Genomic DNA, 15,230 nt, shown 5'->3' with positions numbered 1-15,230 from the left:
CACCGCCGCTCTCCCTCTCGTCGCCGTTGCCCTCCACTGCCGAGGGGAGCTGCTGCTGCCCGCTCCACCTCTCCCGCACCGCCAGGAACCGCTCCACCTCGTCCGTCACCACGCCGTCCAGCCCGTGCGCCACGCTCCAGCGCATGAGGGCCTCCTTGTTCACGGTCCAGTCGAAGACGGGGCGGCGCTGGCGGCGCGCCTGGGAGCGGAATCGTGAGCCGAACGGTCCGACGAGGGTGGGCGCGTACAGGTTGAAGGAGATGTGCGGGAGCGAGTGCAGGAACTTGTTGGCGCAGGGCAGCGAGAAGGAGATGTAGGTTTGCGGGTAGTGCGGGAGGTGTTTGCTGGCGAAGGGGAGGTAGTTTGCCTGGCGTTTGGTCAGTTTGGGTGGGAGGATGAGTATGCAATGGGGAATTTGCGCTTACGGCCCAGATGCCGAGAACTATGCGCTCAGTCCAAGGTTTGCCGGTGGGCGAGGGCGGGACTGACGCGATCTCGGCGGCCATGAGGCGGAAGACGTCGTCGAGGTTGTTGTCGCGCTGCAGGAGGTGTTTGTGAGCACATGCACTGATATTCACTGCCTTCTGGGGCTGGAGTAGCACGGGCAATGCCTTTGCTACACACCTTGATATCAAGCAAAATCCAAATATCCTCCAGCCCCTCCGTCGTCAAGTATTTCAGCAGATCGCGCAGACGAGGCAGCGGCACATGTGGCTCAGCCACCGTGCGGAGCGTCTCCAGGTAGTCCCAACCGCAGTCGATAATCTTCTCTTTCTTGCCGAAGCAGCGCTGGAGCGAGGGATCGTGGGACAGCACGACGACGCCGTCCTTGGATAGGTGCACGTCCGTCTCGAGTGCCTGCGCGCCCGCCTCAACCGCGCCTACAAACGCGGCCATGCTGTTTTCTGGGAACTTGGCCTTGTAGCCGCGGTGGGCGATGGCTTGTGGCACTTTGCGGCCATGCTTGTCGCGGCGGGCGAGGGCGAAGTCGGCTTGGGAGAGAGACATCCATCAGCAAACTGTTGGCATTGGGACGCAGATTATCAAGATGGCTGGGAAGACGTCGTGGCCATGACGGCCGGTGGGAGGAGAACAAGTGTTGCTGGTGCCGAAACGGCTAACGACTGCGGTAGCTTGGCGTACCAGGTGCAAAGTCGGCCGCCGCCTTGCGCGGGTCGAGCAGCGGCTGTGATTCTGTCGGTTCCATGAGCAATCGACGCCAGCTGGGCAAAGTGATGCTCTCGCCAACCGTCGTCCTCAGACGCAGCGACGAAGAGCTCCCCTCGGCGTTGAACCCAAACATGCTGAGGATGATGGCGACGTCAGTTTCTCCGAGTTGGTGCTAGTGCCGTGCACAGGTCTGCTCAAGGGCCACGATGCTGCCAGGGCGCTGGTTCATCGCTTCGCAGTGGAGCTGGATTGAGTCGCCAAATCGCGAGTCAAGGAGTCGTGAGGAGCTGACCGGCGAAGGAGTCGGTATGCGGCTAGCCTGTACGGCGTCGCGGATGATCCGGTCCATACCCGAGGGACGTCTGGCTTCCTTGAGCCGAAGGGCGAATCGGGAGACAGCCGTTGAGAGACGAGTCAAGCTCATGCGCGTGGAGCACATGTTTGGCGCGCCAGGCGGGTCGCTTTTCATGTCGCCAAAGTCGTCGAGCGGAGGAGTCCTCCTTCAGAACATATCCAATCGTGCTCGGTTGATTTCTACCAATGGGAACGCGACAGTTGAATTCTCGGGCATCGGTGCCGGCACCGCGAGACACGATGAGACTGTGATTCATTTTGAGAACTCTGCGGAAGCTTGCAGAGGCGATCCGATCGTGCGTCCGTCTGGTAACACAGAGGCGGTGTTTGTGGCGTATGCAACGATTATGCATAACAGAACTCTCGTGCAGTTGCACTCTTATGTTGCACAACGCAAGTGCTGCATATTAACACTGAGCATCTAGCGCACGGCTGTTTATCAAGGCGCTTTGCACACAGTAACATGGTGTCGGAGTAAATAAGACCTGGTAACGTGAGTGCGCTCAGGGAGCATTCATTCGCGGCCATGGTTGCTCAGGAACCGTTCGTTCGCTGCTATAGTTGCGCTTGAGGAGCATTCATTCAGTCTAAAAGTCGCGCTTAGAGGGCAGTCGTCCGTAGCCGCAGGTGGACCCAGGGAGACTTATTTTCTTTCGACAACCACTGTCACGGCGGATACAAGCCCGTAAACACCAGGTATTCAACGGCTGACCTGGACCGTTCTTCCTTCCGCCGATCGTCACGAACTTGCTGCGCGCGACGGGCCGATCCTGCCTGATTTTGGGACGATCAGTTTCATCGTCAAAATTGCACTGCTCTCCAGATGCGTCGTGTCGCCGAATTCGCGCTCGCTGTTGTCTTTTGATGGCTGTGTTGCGTGCGCGGACGATGCGAAGAGAGTCCCTTCGTGATGGCTGGCTGATACATGACCTTGTCAAAACGAAAGTGCGTCGCGAGATGGAAAAAGGGAACGAAATGCGACAGTCAAGGGGGCATTAGAAAAGGGGAGCTTAAGCAGTCAACTATAGCTTTCAACTGGAGGAGGTTATCACCCAAACAGCCACGGAGATGTGTGCGACCAACACCAAGCATTTCATCCCTCCCTGCAACCAAGATGATCAGGTCTCCCGCCAAGCGGGCAATCAATGAGTTCCAACCTCAGCCCTTTGGATCTTCTTGTTCTTGCTAGAGCTTGAGCTCTGACAATCGGCTGCAGCGCCGACTGGTGTTCGCTATCCAAATTAATGCGTCCGTTCGCAAAAGTAAGAGGAAACTAAAATTTAGACTTGAGTGCAGGATTGCATGCTCTTAGGTGACCCTGAAGACTGCATAAACGGCAGTTATATGGCGGGACGAGGGGGCTAGAACATGGAGAGATTTGGAGAGTCTCGGGAGGAGATGGTGAAGAGGCAAATATCGTAGCGCGGAAGGGTTATACTAGGTGAGAGGAGAGGTATTGAGCCAACTTCCGCAGAGACTGCACTGCCGCCGTTTTCGTATACGCGACTCTATCAAAGTGTCTGATTTGGTCGTGGCTCTCGACACGAGGGGCAAAAAGCTTAAATGATAACTCTTTCGGGTCCTGGGTTGCGCGGCGCAGGGATGGTGAGACAGAGGGCGGGAGGTACTTGAAGCCAAGTCACATATTTCATGCATCTTGAAGGAGAGCACATCCATGCTTGTACTTGGAGGGCAGAGCGAATAAGACAAGGAACTTTCATGATCCCTGTCAGCCGGCGCGAGCAAGCCGCTCAACCGTCGCAAAGTCGAGGCTTTGTAAGAGTCGTAGCTTATAACGCCACTGCTTTCACAAGATGGGGTTCATCACCTCCTGCATTTTTAATGCGACTTGGCATGGATAAGACTCCCGTCAACTTGTATCCTGTAGGTTGCCGTGGTTGCCTTCGCCAATCTTCAGAACTTGTGGTCCGCATCTCGGCATGGTTCCTAGTTCTGGGTCAACCGTGACAATCGATCGCGGAACCAACGACACGCAACGATTGCCTCTTTATGGAGAATAGCAATGGGCATGTTGCGGTTCGGGGTTGAGGAGTCGGAGATGATGGCCCCTTGTTTTGCGGAGGAGCATGTCAATTGGGTGCGCTTCAAACAGCCACAGTCAGTGATCGACATGTGCACCGGCGGACCGTGGGCCACGTGGGATTATTCGGACGGGGGGCCCGGCGACAAAACGAGTTGGTAGCGCGTTCAGCATGGCGCCCTGGAGATGGGTGCGGCTGTGGAGGGGCTCGGAGCGAGGCGCGGACGGGTAATGTGCAGGTCCGGGGGCTTTTGTGTGGCTTTTTGGTCCATGGAGATATCGAAGCCGTCTCTTGTCCGGCAGTAATCTCAAGGCCGCGGTCGTCACCCAGCGGTGGGTCTATGCGCGTGCTCAACACAGAGGGAAAGAGGATTTGGCAGTGGAATAGGGTGGAACTCAGAAAGAATGACGGCAACGCGGGCGCCGAGGCTCTATCGAGCAAATGGAGCAAGGAAGATGGCGATGGTCGGGCGCTCTTGGTTGTGAGATACGAAGTCTGGGCTGGACGGTGGTGTGCGAGTGGGGACGGCGAGTATCAGACAGAGCAGACGAGGTACCTGACGTCGCACTAGCAAGGGGAGGACGCAAGCTTTGCAGAGATTTCGGCACACGGCGGCGGCGACGACGAAGCCTCGGGGGGGAAGCAGAAGAGTTGATGGTGAAGAAGGTGATCGGCTTGGGTTGAGAGAGAGAGAGAGAGACATGGAGTATCCGACGGCGTGGCTCGGTCGATACAAGGATGGCCCCTAGGTCGAGCTTCACTTCACGTGGCTGCTGGGAACATGACGGGAGGTGAGTGCGGTGCGGCAGAACCGGCTCCGGCTCCTGCTCCTGCTCCTTCTCGCTTCTCCTGCACCTGCGCCTGGCTTCCGTTGCAGTGCAGCGCGTGGGCGTGGGGACTGCCGTGGAGTGAGTGCAGAGAGCGCGTGCACCAGACTCCATCTGTTTGTCCGTCGCCCTGGCCCCTTGCCTAACTCTCCGTTACATCATGTCCTACCGTTACTCCAAAAAATTATCCTCCTCGTCCCCCCTTTGCAGCCATCTGTCCATTGTCATTGTCAACTGCTTCCGCCGTCTCTTTGTTGTCTCGACGCCTTCGCTCGCTCTGAACCCCGCGCACCGTGGTCCACTCTCAATCTCGGCCTCCCGCACAGGGATCTCTCCTGTCCCTGAATCATTTTGCTTCGTCTTGCGACACTGGGAATCCACGGACAAGTAGGGGTCCCTCTGCTGTCTACGCGTGCTTTTTCTGCCCTGCTGCCCGTTTGGCCAATCCGCCGCAACACTTCTCGCACTGTACGAGTACTGCTCTGCACTGTAAGCCACCAACCTGACCTGCTGTGCTCCCTCTTCCTTGCTCTGGTCCTCTTGTTCCGCCGCCCGCTAACCTCAAGGTCGCCGCTGCTCAGCAAGCACATTCCTCCCGGTCCCCGTCAGCCCGCCTCTAAACACCTTCCTCCCGCCCACGTTGTGAATGACCTCAACCAAGCGCTCGTGCTTTGGGCTTATGGCACCCGGAATCATGTGCTTTGGCAAAAAAGCAGACGACCCCAACAATAGGAAGAATGAGGAGATTGACCGTCAGCTCCGCAATGACAGGAAGAGGCAGGAGAGGGAGGTCAAGCTGCTGCTTCTCGGTACACCCGCCCCGTCCGCGCGACCTTCAGTCTGCTAATTGACTCCTCCCAGGTGCCGGAGAGAGCGGCAAGTCGACTGTCCTGAAGCAGATGCGAGTCATCCACGCCGGCGGTTTTTCCAAAGCCGAACGCAAGCAATGGCGCGTCGTCATCTTCAACAACCTCATCAATGCCTTTGAGATAATATTCAGCGCCATGCAAGAACAAGGCCTCGCCTTTGCCGACGACGACTCCACGGTTCGTTTGCACCCCTGCACTCGCTCCCGCAAAAACAAAGCAAAAAGCAAAAAGCCGCCTTGCTGACGCAATGTGATAGAGATACGCAGACCTCATCAACCGCGAACCCGAGATTGGCCCTGAAGATGTCATGCCCCGAGACTACTTGGACGCCTTCGTTGGCTTGTGGTCCGACAAAAACGTGCAACAGGCCATTATGAGGGGCAACGAGTATGCTCTGCATGACAACCTTAGCTAGTGTGTTACACCGCTGCGACCCTGGGACGCTTTGAAACTGACCAGAAAAGCTACTTCACCGACATCGACCGCCTCTTCACCAAAGATTACCTCCCCACCGACCAAGACATTTTGCGAACGAGGTTACGAACCACCGGAATCAGCGAGACCGTCTTCGACCTGGGAAACCTCACATACCGCATGTTCGACGTAGGCGGCCAGCGATCGGAGCGGAAGAAGTGGATACACGTCTTCGACAATGTGCAGGTCGTCTTGTTCCTCGTAGCCATTAGCGGTTACGACCATGTGCTGGTCGAAGACAGGAATGGGGTGCGTTTGGTCGAAATTCTGGTTGCCTTGAGCTGTTGCTGACCCCCTTGACAGAACCAAATGCACGAAGCGCTCATGCTCTTCGAGTCGATCGCCAACTCCAAATACTTTGAAAAGGCCGCCCTAATCCTCTTCCTCAACAAGGTCGACCTCTTCCGCGAGAAGCTGCTTACGGGCAGCTCGCCAATCAACAAACATTTCCCCGACTACTACGGCAAGCCCAACGACATTGAGGCGGCGCAAGAATTCTTTGCAAACAAGTTTAGGAACCTCGTGAGAGCACCCAAGAAGGAGCTCTACGTCCATTACACGACGGCAACGGACACGGACTTGCTCAAGAAGACGATGGCTTCTGTGCAAGACATGATTGTCCAGCGCAACCTCAACGCGTTAATATTGTAAAAGTTGGCGATAGCTGGTTCTGGGAGGCTTCATTTCTTGCTTTGTTCAGGGCGTTTACGTCCCTTTGACTTTTCTCGTTCAACCACTTGGCTGCATTTGAAGGATACCTCGGTTTGGTGTTGCTGGGAAATGTTTCTGTTTTTTGCTTCAGCAACATTGCAGGCGCCTCGCTGCATAGCGCCCTTTTCCTAATACACAAAGTAGGGACGATTGATGGCTCAATGTATTCACAGAGGCGATTGTTGATATATGGAACTTGCCAAAGACTATTCTACTTATTGCGCACGAAGATGGCGACTTGGTTTTGTCAAAGTCGAAGAAACCGGAACTGCAGCGTGACCGGCTACCGGAAGGGTCGGGTCGGGTCCCTCCCCAACTGCGCACGTGATCGGCGCCTCTCCGGACTGGCCCGACTCTTGTCGCCATCTGCTGGCGCATCCCGTCCATGGCCTCTGACACGACACTCGTTCACCTCCAGCTTGCTTGACCGTCGCGCAGGCTGTTCAAGCCGATCAAACATGTTTACAACCTCCATGAGTCGTGTGGCCCGCACGGCATCTTCGCTTTCCACCACCTCCTCCCCATCGTGCGCCATTAGCTCCCGTCCAGCCAGTGCCTTAGCTGCCGCAAACCACCTCCTCGCGCGTCGCAATCAGCAGCGCCGCAACTCGAGTACATCATGCCCACCGGACAACTCAAGAGGGCCAGGTGCGTCGCAGACGCAGCCATCCAAGCAGACGGAGAAGAAGGCTGCCCCCCGGGGAAGGAGCAAGAAGATGAATGTGCCCCACGTCCCTCCGACCAACTACCTCAAGGAAAATGGTGAGTTCGAATAAAGCAAAGACGGCTACAGAGCTGATGATTTAAAGACGTTGCTCTTTCCTCCTTCTTCTCCGTCCACCGCCCCATGTCCGTCACCACCTTGATACCCACGACCGCCTCCGAATCATCCTTCAACGCCATTTTCGAATCTCGAAAACCGAGCAACGCGTCCAAGTACGGACAAACCATTTATACCTTGGGCAACGTCGTCAAATCGCTGGAAGGCGCATCACAAGAGTCGGAGGAGACGGAGCTCAGGGCGGAGATTCTGCAAAACTCGGCAGAGAGCGACGGAGTCGTCCATCACCTTGATGGCCAACGTCAGTTTTCTCTGAACGAGGCCCTGGCTCAGATGCGACCATTCAACCCACCGCCACCACCTGCTCCGCAGACCAGGACCCAAAACGCATCGAAAGGAGCCGCCGCCACCGCCGAGGCCGATGCCGCATCCCCCACGACCCGCCAAAAGCCCGAAAAGAAGGTATGGAAGGCCACCATCACTGTCACCGAGACGACAGATGCGACTGGCGAAAAGACCTTTTCCGCCACCACTTCGCCCGCCGTCCGCGTACCGACGAACAACGGAGCGACCATCGAGGAGCCGGAAGCTGACGAGGCTGTTCACATCCGGCAGCCATTCCTCGAGCGCATGGAGATTCGCGAACATCAGTGGCTCGAGTTCCTCAGGGAACGCGCCGAGCACGCTGGGCGCCCCACCATGCACGCCATCAGCGTCAAGCGTCAAAGGAAGTTGAAGATGAAGAAGCACAAGTACAAGAAGCTCATGAAGAAGACGAGAAACTTGCGCAGGAAGCTTGGCCAGGCCTAATCGAGCTGCCCTCGGCAGTATGTTGGATGTAGGAGAATAAGACATGGCATCTCCGTCCTCGGCCCTCGAATGCACGTGATTGAAGTGGAAGTCGCACATTTTCCTTGGTTTGCATCTTGTTAGGATCGGGTTTTCTAGCCTTTGACGATGGCGACGGAGCCAGAGTCGAGACATTAAACAACTTCGTTATACTCGAAACGGGTTGCTTCGCCGCATACGCAAATGTGGTCTACTTTGGCGCATTGCATAGATGGATGGACAAAGGGAGCAAGCATTATTGCACTGTTTTTCCTTGTTTTGCGTGCATCATCTTTCCACCTTGACTGCAGCAGATAAGAAGCGAGTCCATCTATCTGCAACTCATCCGCGCAGAAAGATAGGGCGAGACGGCGAATAAAATCACAGCTTGCTATACCATCAGTATACGCATCCCCACCGGTACCGCAGCTTGGCCCAATGGCGGACCCCCGAGGTGTCGCCATGATCCGGCCCTGCTTCACACGACGTTAGCCGACCAGCAGAAGATCAGTCTGCAACTCGCCAACAACCTGACAGCTACTCTGTCGGAATCTCGGTCTCGTCGGCATCATGGTGTCCGGTACGGATTGCAGGTTGGGGCCTCGACAACCGGGTGAAAGGTAGGGCGGGATTGCTCAACGACCGGCTAGGCGTTCATGACCATCGCAGAAACAAAGCAGAAAAGCAGACGAATCTAGGCCAAGCATGCGCTTCACAAGGGAGGGCTCGTGCCTGTGCAACCGTTTCGGGAGTTGGGAGGTGGATGGCGCGACCGCAGCCGGATCGGGTGAGCATGATCTGAGTGGGGTGATGCGAGGGGAGGGGTTCGCTCAGAGGCTGCGTGAGCGTGTCCTGATCGCTTCGTCACTGCCATGTCGACCCTTTTTTGCCCCTCTGACGTGCTGCCCGTTCCGGCGATCTGAAGCTGGACCTCAGTCGCCACGCTGCTGCAATGCCATGTCAGGCCAGGATTGCGCTCTCTCCACCCCACACCCTCTCACACATGTGCGCAATCGCCCATTCCCGCTTGTGGCACACCACCATTCCGATCCATAGTGTGATTGCTCCCCGCTGCTAGATACTTATTGACAGGTGCCGCCCGATGAAGGATGGATTTTGTGTTTCTATATTGACGACTTCAAACCTCAAAAGCACTATTCCTACAACCACTACCAAATTCACGCACCTTTGCCATTCATCCAGACATCCGCCAGTCTTGACCTCTAATACCTACCACCAGACTCCGCGCCACCACACAAACACACAAAATTCCATCCTCCAAAGGCAAACCACACCAGTGTCAGCCTTGTCCACTGCAGCTCTCAACCCTACCAATCCACGTTCAGAGAAACGACCAACAACATATCACCTCGTCCACAATCACAACATCTGATTTGATCTGATCTGATATCACCCACAAACCATACCACACCACACAACCCCCACAAGACCAACAAACATGCCTCGTACGTTTTATCCCCCTCTGTCCCCACAACACCATTGTCACCAACTAACGCCCACGCAGTAACACGCCCACCAACCACATCGACCCTCCCCAAGCTCAACACGACAACCTCGCACCTGATGCACCCAACCACCTCCTCAGCGACAGCGACACGGCACTTCACCACCAGCGCGCACGCCTCACCCTTCGTCCACCCCTCGCTCAACTCGACCGGCACGGCCGCCACGTCGTCCAGTCCCACGCGCAAGATCGCCGCCGCGGGCGCCGCCGCCGGCATCCTCCTGTGCGGCGTGGGCGCCGCCAGCCGCGCCGGCGCCCGGGCCGTCGGCCGCAGGGGCGTCGCGTCGTTCGAGGGCCAGGGCGGCAAGACGACGACGACTGGTGGCATGGGAGCGGGAGGCGTGGGTGCTGTGGCGGCCGTGCAGCACGAGAGTCGGCGCAAGTTGGGCGAGGCGGCGGCCGAGAGGCAGGAGTGGGCGATTCGGCAGGGGACGGATGTGTTTTGGTGAGGGACGCTGAGTAGAGAAAACAAAAGAGAAAGAACAAGAAAAAGAACACGATATAGGGGGAGCATCGAGGGGTCAGCGACGAGGGGTTGGAGATCTTTGACTACCCGCGACACGACCTTAGGATGGCGATGACGGCGTTTTTTGACGGAGCCCACTGGCGGGCTGGCGTTTTTCTCTCTCTTTTATTTTTCGGGCGGCTCAATTGCTGTTTTTTGATACACCTACGACGCCAAGCGCAGCGACGACCTGTATGGATTGTGAGGAGGAGAAAGGGAGGACAGAGACAGAGGGGAAGGGGAGCGGAGACAGTACGATACCTGTTGTTCAACAACGACGGAGGAGGGACGAGAATGCTGAGAGCAAACGAATCGAATCAAATCAAGCAATCCTGAGTCTTTGGTGATCAAGCAAGGCTTGAGTGCTATGAACATGACAACGTCATCGCCCAGTGCAATTAAGTTCTTCGCTCGGAATCGGATAGTTGCCTGATTGCATTCCACTTCCCTCATCATCCTTACCGCCCGGCAAAATCCATCAAAGTATCTCGACCAAAAAACGAGGCCGGTGCGAAGAGCGCGTCCACAAGCAGAACTCGCCGGTGTGATTCGAGCAAGCAGTAAAAATGGTAGCAGCCAAATGCGGCCGTTCCTACATTCGACAATGTCGCAGGCAGTTGTTGTCTCGTGGAAGGTGGTGCCGTACGTATGCAAGTGCTTGGCAACAGAGAAGCAACGGCAGCATTAAGAGAAAAACGAGGTAGTCTCTAGCCCTTAAATTACACATTGCAGTCGACATTACTCTCTTGATCCTGAGTGGATGATGAAAGAGGTGTATTCATTAATGCAGGAAATTCTCCTGTCTCCCTTCGCATGACGCCAGGCATCATTTGGTGGTATCTTCAGCGCCTCTTTTCTCTCTCCATTGCACCGACGCCTATGCCGCGCCATGCAAGACCTGCGCCAGAAACTCCCATCGCAAAATGCAGAAAGTGCCATGAGCAGCAAGAAGTAGAGAGGTATTATTAACCCGGAATCTCGTATCGTCTGGTCGTGGGGCGTCCCCATAGCATCGACCTCTCAGCCAGTCTCTCACGTGCTCATCCACAACACACGGTGACCTCTTCCTCGGCACCCGCACCAACTTCGACGCTCTCCCAGCCAAACACAAACGAGCCCAGGAACGCGCCGATGAAGATGCAAATGATGATGTAGCCATTGAAGTACATGGCGAGCAGCATGACGAAGTAGGCCACGGCGAACTGGACCATGTGCAGCAGCGCGCGAATCAGCTGCTGGACGAGATTGGGGCGAAAACGCGTCTTGCCCGAGCTGGCGGCTGCGCGAAAGCCCTTGCTGAAGCTGCCGGTGGCCAGTGATTTGGCTGTAGCTGCGGGTCCGGCCTTGCCGCCGGCCGTCGCGGCGCCCGAGTCGTCATCGTCGCCGTCGGGGCCGTCGCAACAGCCGCCTGCAGCGGCGGCGTTGTTGGACTGTGCTGGCATGGTAGAGCGGCTTGAGTTGTTGCTGGCGAAGATGGCGCGCTGGTGCTGGCGCAGCAGCATGCGGTCGTATTCTTTGGCGGTGCGGCGTAGGAATTCGAGAGCCATGACGAGCAGAATGACGCCGATGCAGGAACCGGCAAACATGCCCTTCGAAGTTATGTGCCATGAGCTGGAGAGGAAGCCTGGAAACAGGTTAGTCGAGCGGACATGAGACGGAGCAGACTGTGTTTGGTTGGGGTCGGGTTGATGCAAGCATGGCCATTGACTGCTTTTTCTCCAGACACGCCGAATGGGGAAATGCAGAGCAAGAGAGATGCAGGGCCATGCACGGAGCAGGCGAATCAGACGACGCGAGGGACGACGAAACAAAAAGGCGCTAGAGAAGGGAGATCCGAAACAGCACATACAGGCGTCAATGGTATTCCAGTTCCACAGCATCTACTCGAAATGATGATTAGCATCTGAGCAGTCTGGAGCTGAGAGGGTTGGCAAAGGCACGCACTGAAATCTTGCAGCTTCCAGATCCCATGTCCATGTCCATGCTGCTCATGGAGGTGCTCGAAGACATGGCTGCTGAAGCGGTGGCGGTCATTGACATGGCAGACATTCCGGACATGTTCATGCCTGACATGGTCGAGGTTGGCGTTGCCGATGTGGACATGCCCGACATTGACATGCCCGACATGGAGTCCATGATGGAAGTGGCGACTCAAGGGTCGGATCAGTCGGCGAGACGAGGTTTGGGGTTGGATGGCGTGGTTCAGCTGAGGGTCGGTTGGAGAGGATAGCACCGAGTTGGGACCGGCGCAGCGAGTGGGCGATGGACAGAGGGTCAACGGAAGTCAAGGACGGCGGGCGACGGAGGAGGAGAGTAGGAGACGGGCGAGGACGAGTGGAGAGCAAAGGGAGGAGGAAGGGCGCATGGTCAAGGGCAAGCAGAAGTATTTATGGTGTTTCGGTTGTTGAGGTATTGTGGGAACCAGTCACAGAGTCGTCGGCCAAGCTCCTCAATATGCCATGGAAATGTGCTCAAACACGCGCAGGCGCAAAGGGCGACGCAACAGCGAACCGAACCGCCGCGACTCACCACCACATAGACCACTCCGCCAGCCCTCTCAGCTCTCGCCCAGCCCAGCTTGCATCCATTCATCGCTCTCGCACAGGCACAGGCACAGGCACGGCGCCATCCATGTTTTCTTCAGCACGCTCCCGGCCGGCGTCGCGCTTCGGTTGCACTGCTTCCGGTGGGGAGAGGCTGCGCGACGACTTGTCCCCCCGCCTGCAGCTGCAATGCTGCGATGCCACATGCCGCTGCTCTCCACTGTGGTGCCAGCTACAGGCAGGCAGGAGGCTGTTTTGCTCCAATTCGAGACCTTTTTTCTCACCAGCCATGTCTTGTTCGGGTCCGATCCACCTAGGACCTCGCCAACCCCGGTACCCCTACGTCCACTCACCAACGGTTGCTCCGAGCCTGGTTGCTTTCGTTCCTGTCAAGGAATGGATGCCTTCGCGCTTCCCGACGTCATGGTTCCAGCACATGGGCAGATTTCTCGCTTTACTTTAATTATTCGCCATTGCTCAAAATCCACCGGGGTATCTCTCCAATATCTACAACTCATAGCTTCCACGGCGTCCCTCCGAGGCGTACCCATAGGGGTAGGGGTATGGTGGCGGATGCGGGTAGTGCCCATCCTTCTCCTTGCCACCACGAGGACCAAAACCTCCCCAATAAGAATCTCCTCGGCTGTTTGGAAGGCTGCTCTGACATTGCGGGTTCTCGTAGTCCTGCGTCCGTCCTGCAGGCCAAATTGGAATAAAGCAAACCTCGTTTGCCTCGCATCCGGTGCAGCGCTTCCACGTCGTCCACTGAAGGTACTCGGTGAGGTTGCGAATCAATGACTGAGCGTCCTCTAGCGTCTTGGCTTGGGAAGCGTTCACGAGACTGCTGCAGATGGCCGTCGTGACCCCACGGATCGCGTGCGCTGCAAGAGGAGCAGCCTCGGGTGCCTCCAGAACCTCGCGCGAAAGGTAAGGCGTGGCACAGCGCTCGACTTCTGCTGTGCTGTTGCGAAGACCATAGTCTATGTACGGACGAAGGATTGCTGTGACCTCAGCCTGGAGCTGTTTCAAAGAGTTGACACGCGATGAGAGAAGATCGGGAAACCTTGACGAGTACCGCTCAACGACCATGTCGGCAATATTCTGCCAGTTTTTTGAGGCTGGCAGCTTCTTGTACACCGCCGGAGGGGTATGCGAAAGCACCATGGCGGTCACGTCGGCACGCATCGTCTGCAGGGTCGAATTGGAAACGTTGGCCAGCCGCGGAAGCTGCTCGCCGTGGAAAAGATCAAGCCCATAGGCATGAGCAGTGACGAAGTCGTCGTAGTTGAGCTGGACACGTTCGCCACCAATACCGTCAAAGCGGGCGGCCACAGCACGGTAGTAGGTCATGTCGCCGAATCCTCCTCTCGGACCACGCTCGTCGGGGACGCGGCCTTGGACCTGGGTCACACGCTCAGTGTCGAGGTGCTTTTCGAAGTCGCAGAGGATAATCTCGAAGCCCATTTCCATCCGCAGGAAGCCATCGATCCGGTCACCCCATTCGTGTGCTGCAATGTCGCAGAGTTGCTGTGCACGAGCATCCTCTCCCCATCTGCCATGAGGCTTGTCGTCGCTAATATTCCAGCCAAGAAGGAGAATGTCAGTCGAATCAAGTGTCCCCTTGTTGGTCTTTCCAGCCGACATGCCGTCAATGTAGAGCAACGAAAGAGGGTGTTTGGTGCGGTAAGTGTGGAGGTAGCCAGCGGAATCTTCCTCCTGCTTAGACTTTGCCTTTTCCGAATTTGGCTTTCCCATGGGGGACTGTCTGTCTGTAGCATCGGTGGGGCTCCATTCACCGTGGTAGCCATCATGCGGATCACGCGGCGGCTTGCGTCCGTGGTGTTTCCTAGATCCGCCCTTAGCATGCGTAGGAGGTGGACCCGGGTGTCCATGTCCAGGGGCTTCTCCAGGAGGTCCAGGTCCGGGTGGTGGTCGTCGAGGCCGGGGACCTGCAAAGACCATGGCATGTTCGGGCTCAAAGGCAAGCCACTCGATTCCCTTTACAGTCTCGTTGCTGTGTCGGCCATGGTAGAACTGGGTTCCTTCAGGGACCGAAGCCAGGAAAAAGGACATGCCATTGTGCTGAAGGGAGGAGCCCCATTGGCGAAGAGACGAATGGATGGCGTTGAAGATGTGGTTGGCGTTATGCAGGCCATCAGGCTGATGAGTTGGCGTGTCGATGGCGGCGCTGGCCGCTAGGCCAGGCAGGAGGGAGAGAAGTTGAAAGCGCATCGCAAGAAGTGGCCTTGACGTCTTGGGAGGAATTCCCTCCAGGTGGAACGAGAGCGATTATGTAGCACCACACGGCACCGAACGGCGGCGGCGTGAATGCCCTTCTCACCGCTGGGGGTACGAGGCTAGGCTTGAGGAGGATAGCGATTGATTGGGCGGCATGGTTGCTGCCGCGCGATTCTGGCGCCGAATACGGGCATTTTCACAGGGCCGCGTCATCTCTGCCCTGTGCCTTGCTGTCGTGGTGGCACTGAATTTCTGGATAGAGGAAATGCAATGTCGGTGCTCAAGTCAAGTCCGCAGGTCCGATATGTCCGCGCGCCAGCGCCAAACCGAGAGCGGAAAGCGGTCTGAGGACCTGAACGCGCA

General features: G+C 56.8%; 8 protein-coding genes across 8 annotated transcripts; 3 read left to right on the top strand and 5 right to left on the bottom strand.

Annotated features, from left to right (window-relative positions):
- Window positions 1-64: 64 nt before the first annotated feature.
- Window positions 65-1,293, bottom strand: J3D65DRAFT_692369 (PLC-like phosphodiesterase; the record flags this gene model as incomplete). The annotated part of the gene is made up of 3 exons (XM_066803939.1): window positions 625-1,293; window positions 426-539; window positions 65-367 (listed from the first exon to the last, which is right to left on the bottom strand). Coding segments are annotated over exons 1-3 (801 nt in total), but the record flags the coding sequence as incomplete, so codon positions are not given.
- Window positions 1,294-5,087: 3,794 nt separating this feature from the next.
- Window positions 5,088-6,387, top strand: J3D65DRAFT_549053 (guanine nucleotide binding protein, alpha subunit; the record flags this gene model as incomplete). Its single annotated transcript, XM_066796936.1, has 5 exons — window positions 5,088-5,202; window positions 5,255-5,439; window positions 5,519-5,676; window positions 5,727-5,985; window positions 6,040-6,387. 5 exons carry the CDS (start codon window positions 5,088-5,090, stop codon window positions 6,385-6,387), a joined length of 1,065 nt encoding a protein of 354 aa, XP_066658059.1.
- A 518-nt stretch (window positions 6,388-6,905) lies between these two features.
- On the top strand, window positions 6,906-8,038 carry J3D65DRAFT_601212 (mitochondrial 37S ribosomal protein mS38; the record flags this gene model as incomplete). Its single annotated transcript, XM_066798021.1, has 2 exons — window positions 6,906-7,209; window positions 7,257-8,038. The coding sequence occupies 2 exons, from the start codon at window positions 6,906-6,908 to the stop codon at window positions 8,036-8,038; spliced, it is 1,086 nt and encodes a 361-aa protein (XP_066658058.1).
- Window positions 8,039-9,192: 1,154 nt separating this feature from the next.
- Window positions 9,193-10,433, bottom strand: J3D65DRAFT_617570 (uncharacterized protein). Its single transcript, XM_066799562.1, has one exon. It carries the CDS (start codon window positions 10,093-10,095, stop codon window positions 9,385-9,387), a length of 711 nt encoding a protein of 236 aa, XP_066658057.1. The 5' UTR covers window positions 10,096-10,433; the 3' UTR covers window positions 9,193-9,384.
- J3D65DRAFT_617568 (uncharacterized protein) lies at window positions 10,418-11,289 on the bottom strand. Its single transcript, XM_066799561.1, has one exon. The coding sequence runs from the start codon at window positions 11,092-11,094 to the stop codon at window positions 10,825-10,827; it is 270 nt and encodes an 89-aa protein (XP_066658056.1). The 5' UTR covers window positions 11,095-11,289; the 3' UTR covers window positions 10,418-10,824.
- On the bottom strand, window positions 10,647-12,448 carry J3D65DRAFT_267726 (high affinity copper transporter). The gene is made up of 3 exons (XM_066794934.1): window positions 12,031-12,448; window positions 11,936-11,966; window positions 10,647-11,710 (listed from the first exon to the last, which is right to left on the bottom strand). Exons 1-3 carry the CDS (start codon window positions 12,220-12,222, stop codon window positions 11,127-11,129), a joined length of 807 nt encoding a protein of 268 aa, XP_066658055.1. The 5' UTR covers window positions 12,223-12,448; the 3' UTR covers window positions 10,647-11,126.
- J3D65DRAFT_268257 (uncharacterized protein) lies at window positions 12,158-13,490 on the top strand. Its single transcript, XM_066794937.1, has 2 exons — window positions 12,158-13,148; window positions 13,378-13,490. The coding sequence occupies exon 1, from the start codon at window positions 12,349-12,351 to the stop codon at window positions 13,090-13,092; it is 744 nt and encodes a 247-aa protein (XP_066658054.1). The 5' UTR covers window positions 12,158-12,348; the 3' UTR covers window positions 13,093-13,148; window positions 13,378-13,490.
- Window positions 13,115-15,186, bottom strand: J3D65DRAFT_267812 (uncharacterized protein). The gene has a single exon (XM_066794935.1). The coding sequence runs from the start codon at window positions 14,859-14,861 to the stop codon at window positions 13,137-13,139; it is 1,725 nt and encodes a 574-aa protein (XP_066658053.1). The 5' UTR covers window positions 14,862-15,186; the 3' UTR covers window positions 13,115-13,136.
- Window positions 15,187-15,230: the final 44 nt, after the last annotated feature.

The sequence above is a fragment of the Phyllosticta citribraziliensis genome (genome assembly GCF_038025025.1).
Source record: "Phyllosticta citribraziliensis strain CPC 17464 chromosome Unknown J3D65scaffold_3, whole genome shotgun sequence".
NCBI classification, from domain to species: Eukaryota; Fungi; Ascomycota; class Dothideomycetes; order Botryosphaeriales; family Phyllostictaceae; genus Phyllosticta; species Phyllosticta citribraziliensis.
The sequence above is the reverse complement of the archived record's forward strand: the minus strand, read 5'-3'. Positions and strand labels throughout refer to the sequence as shown.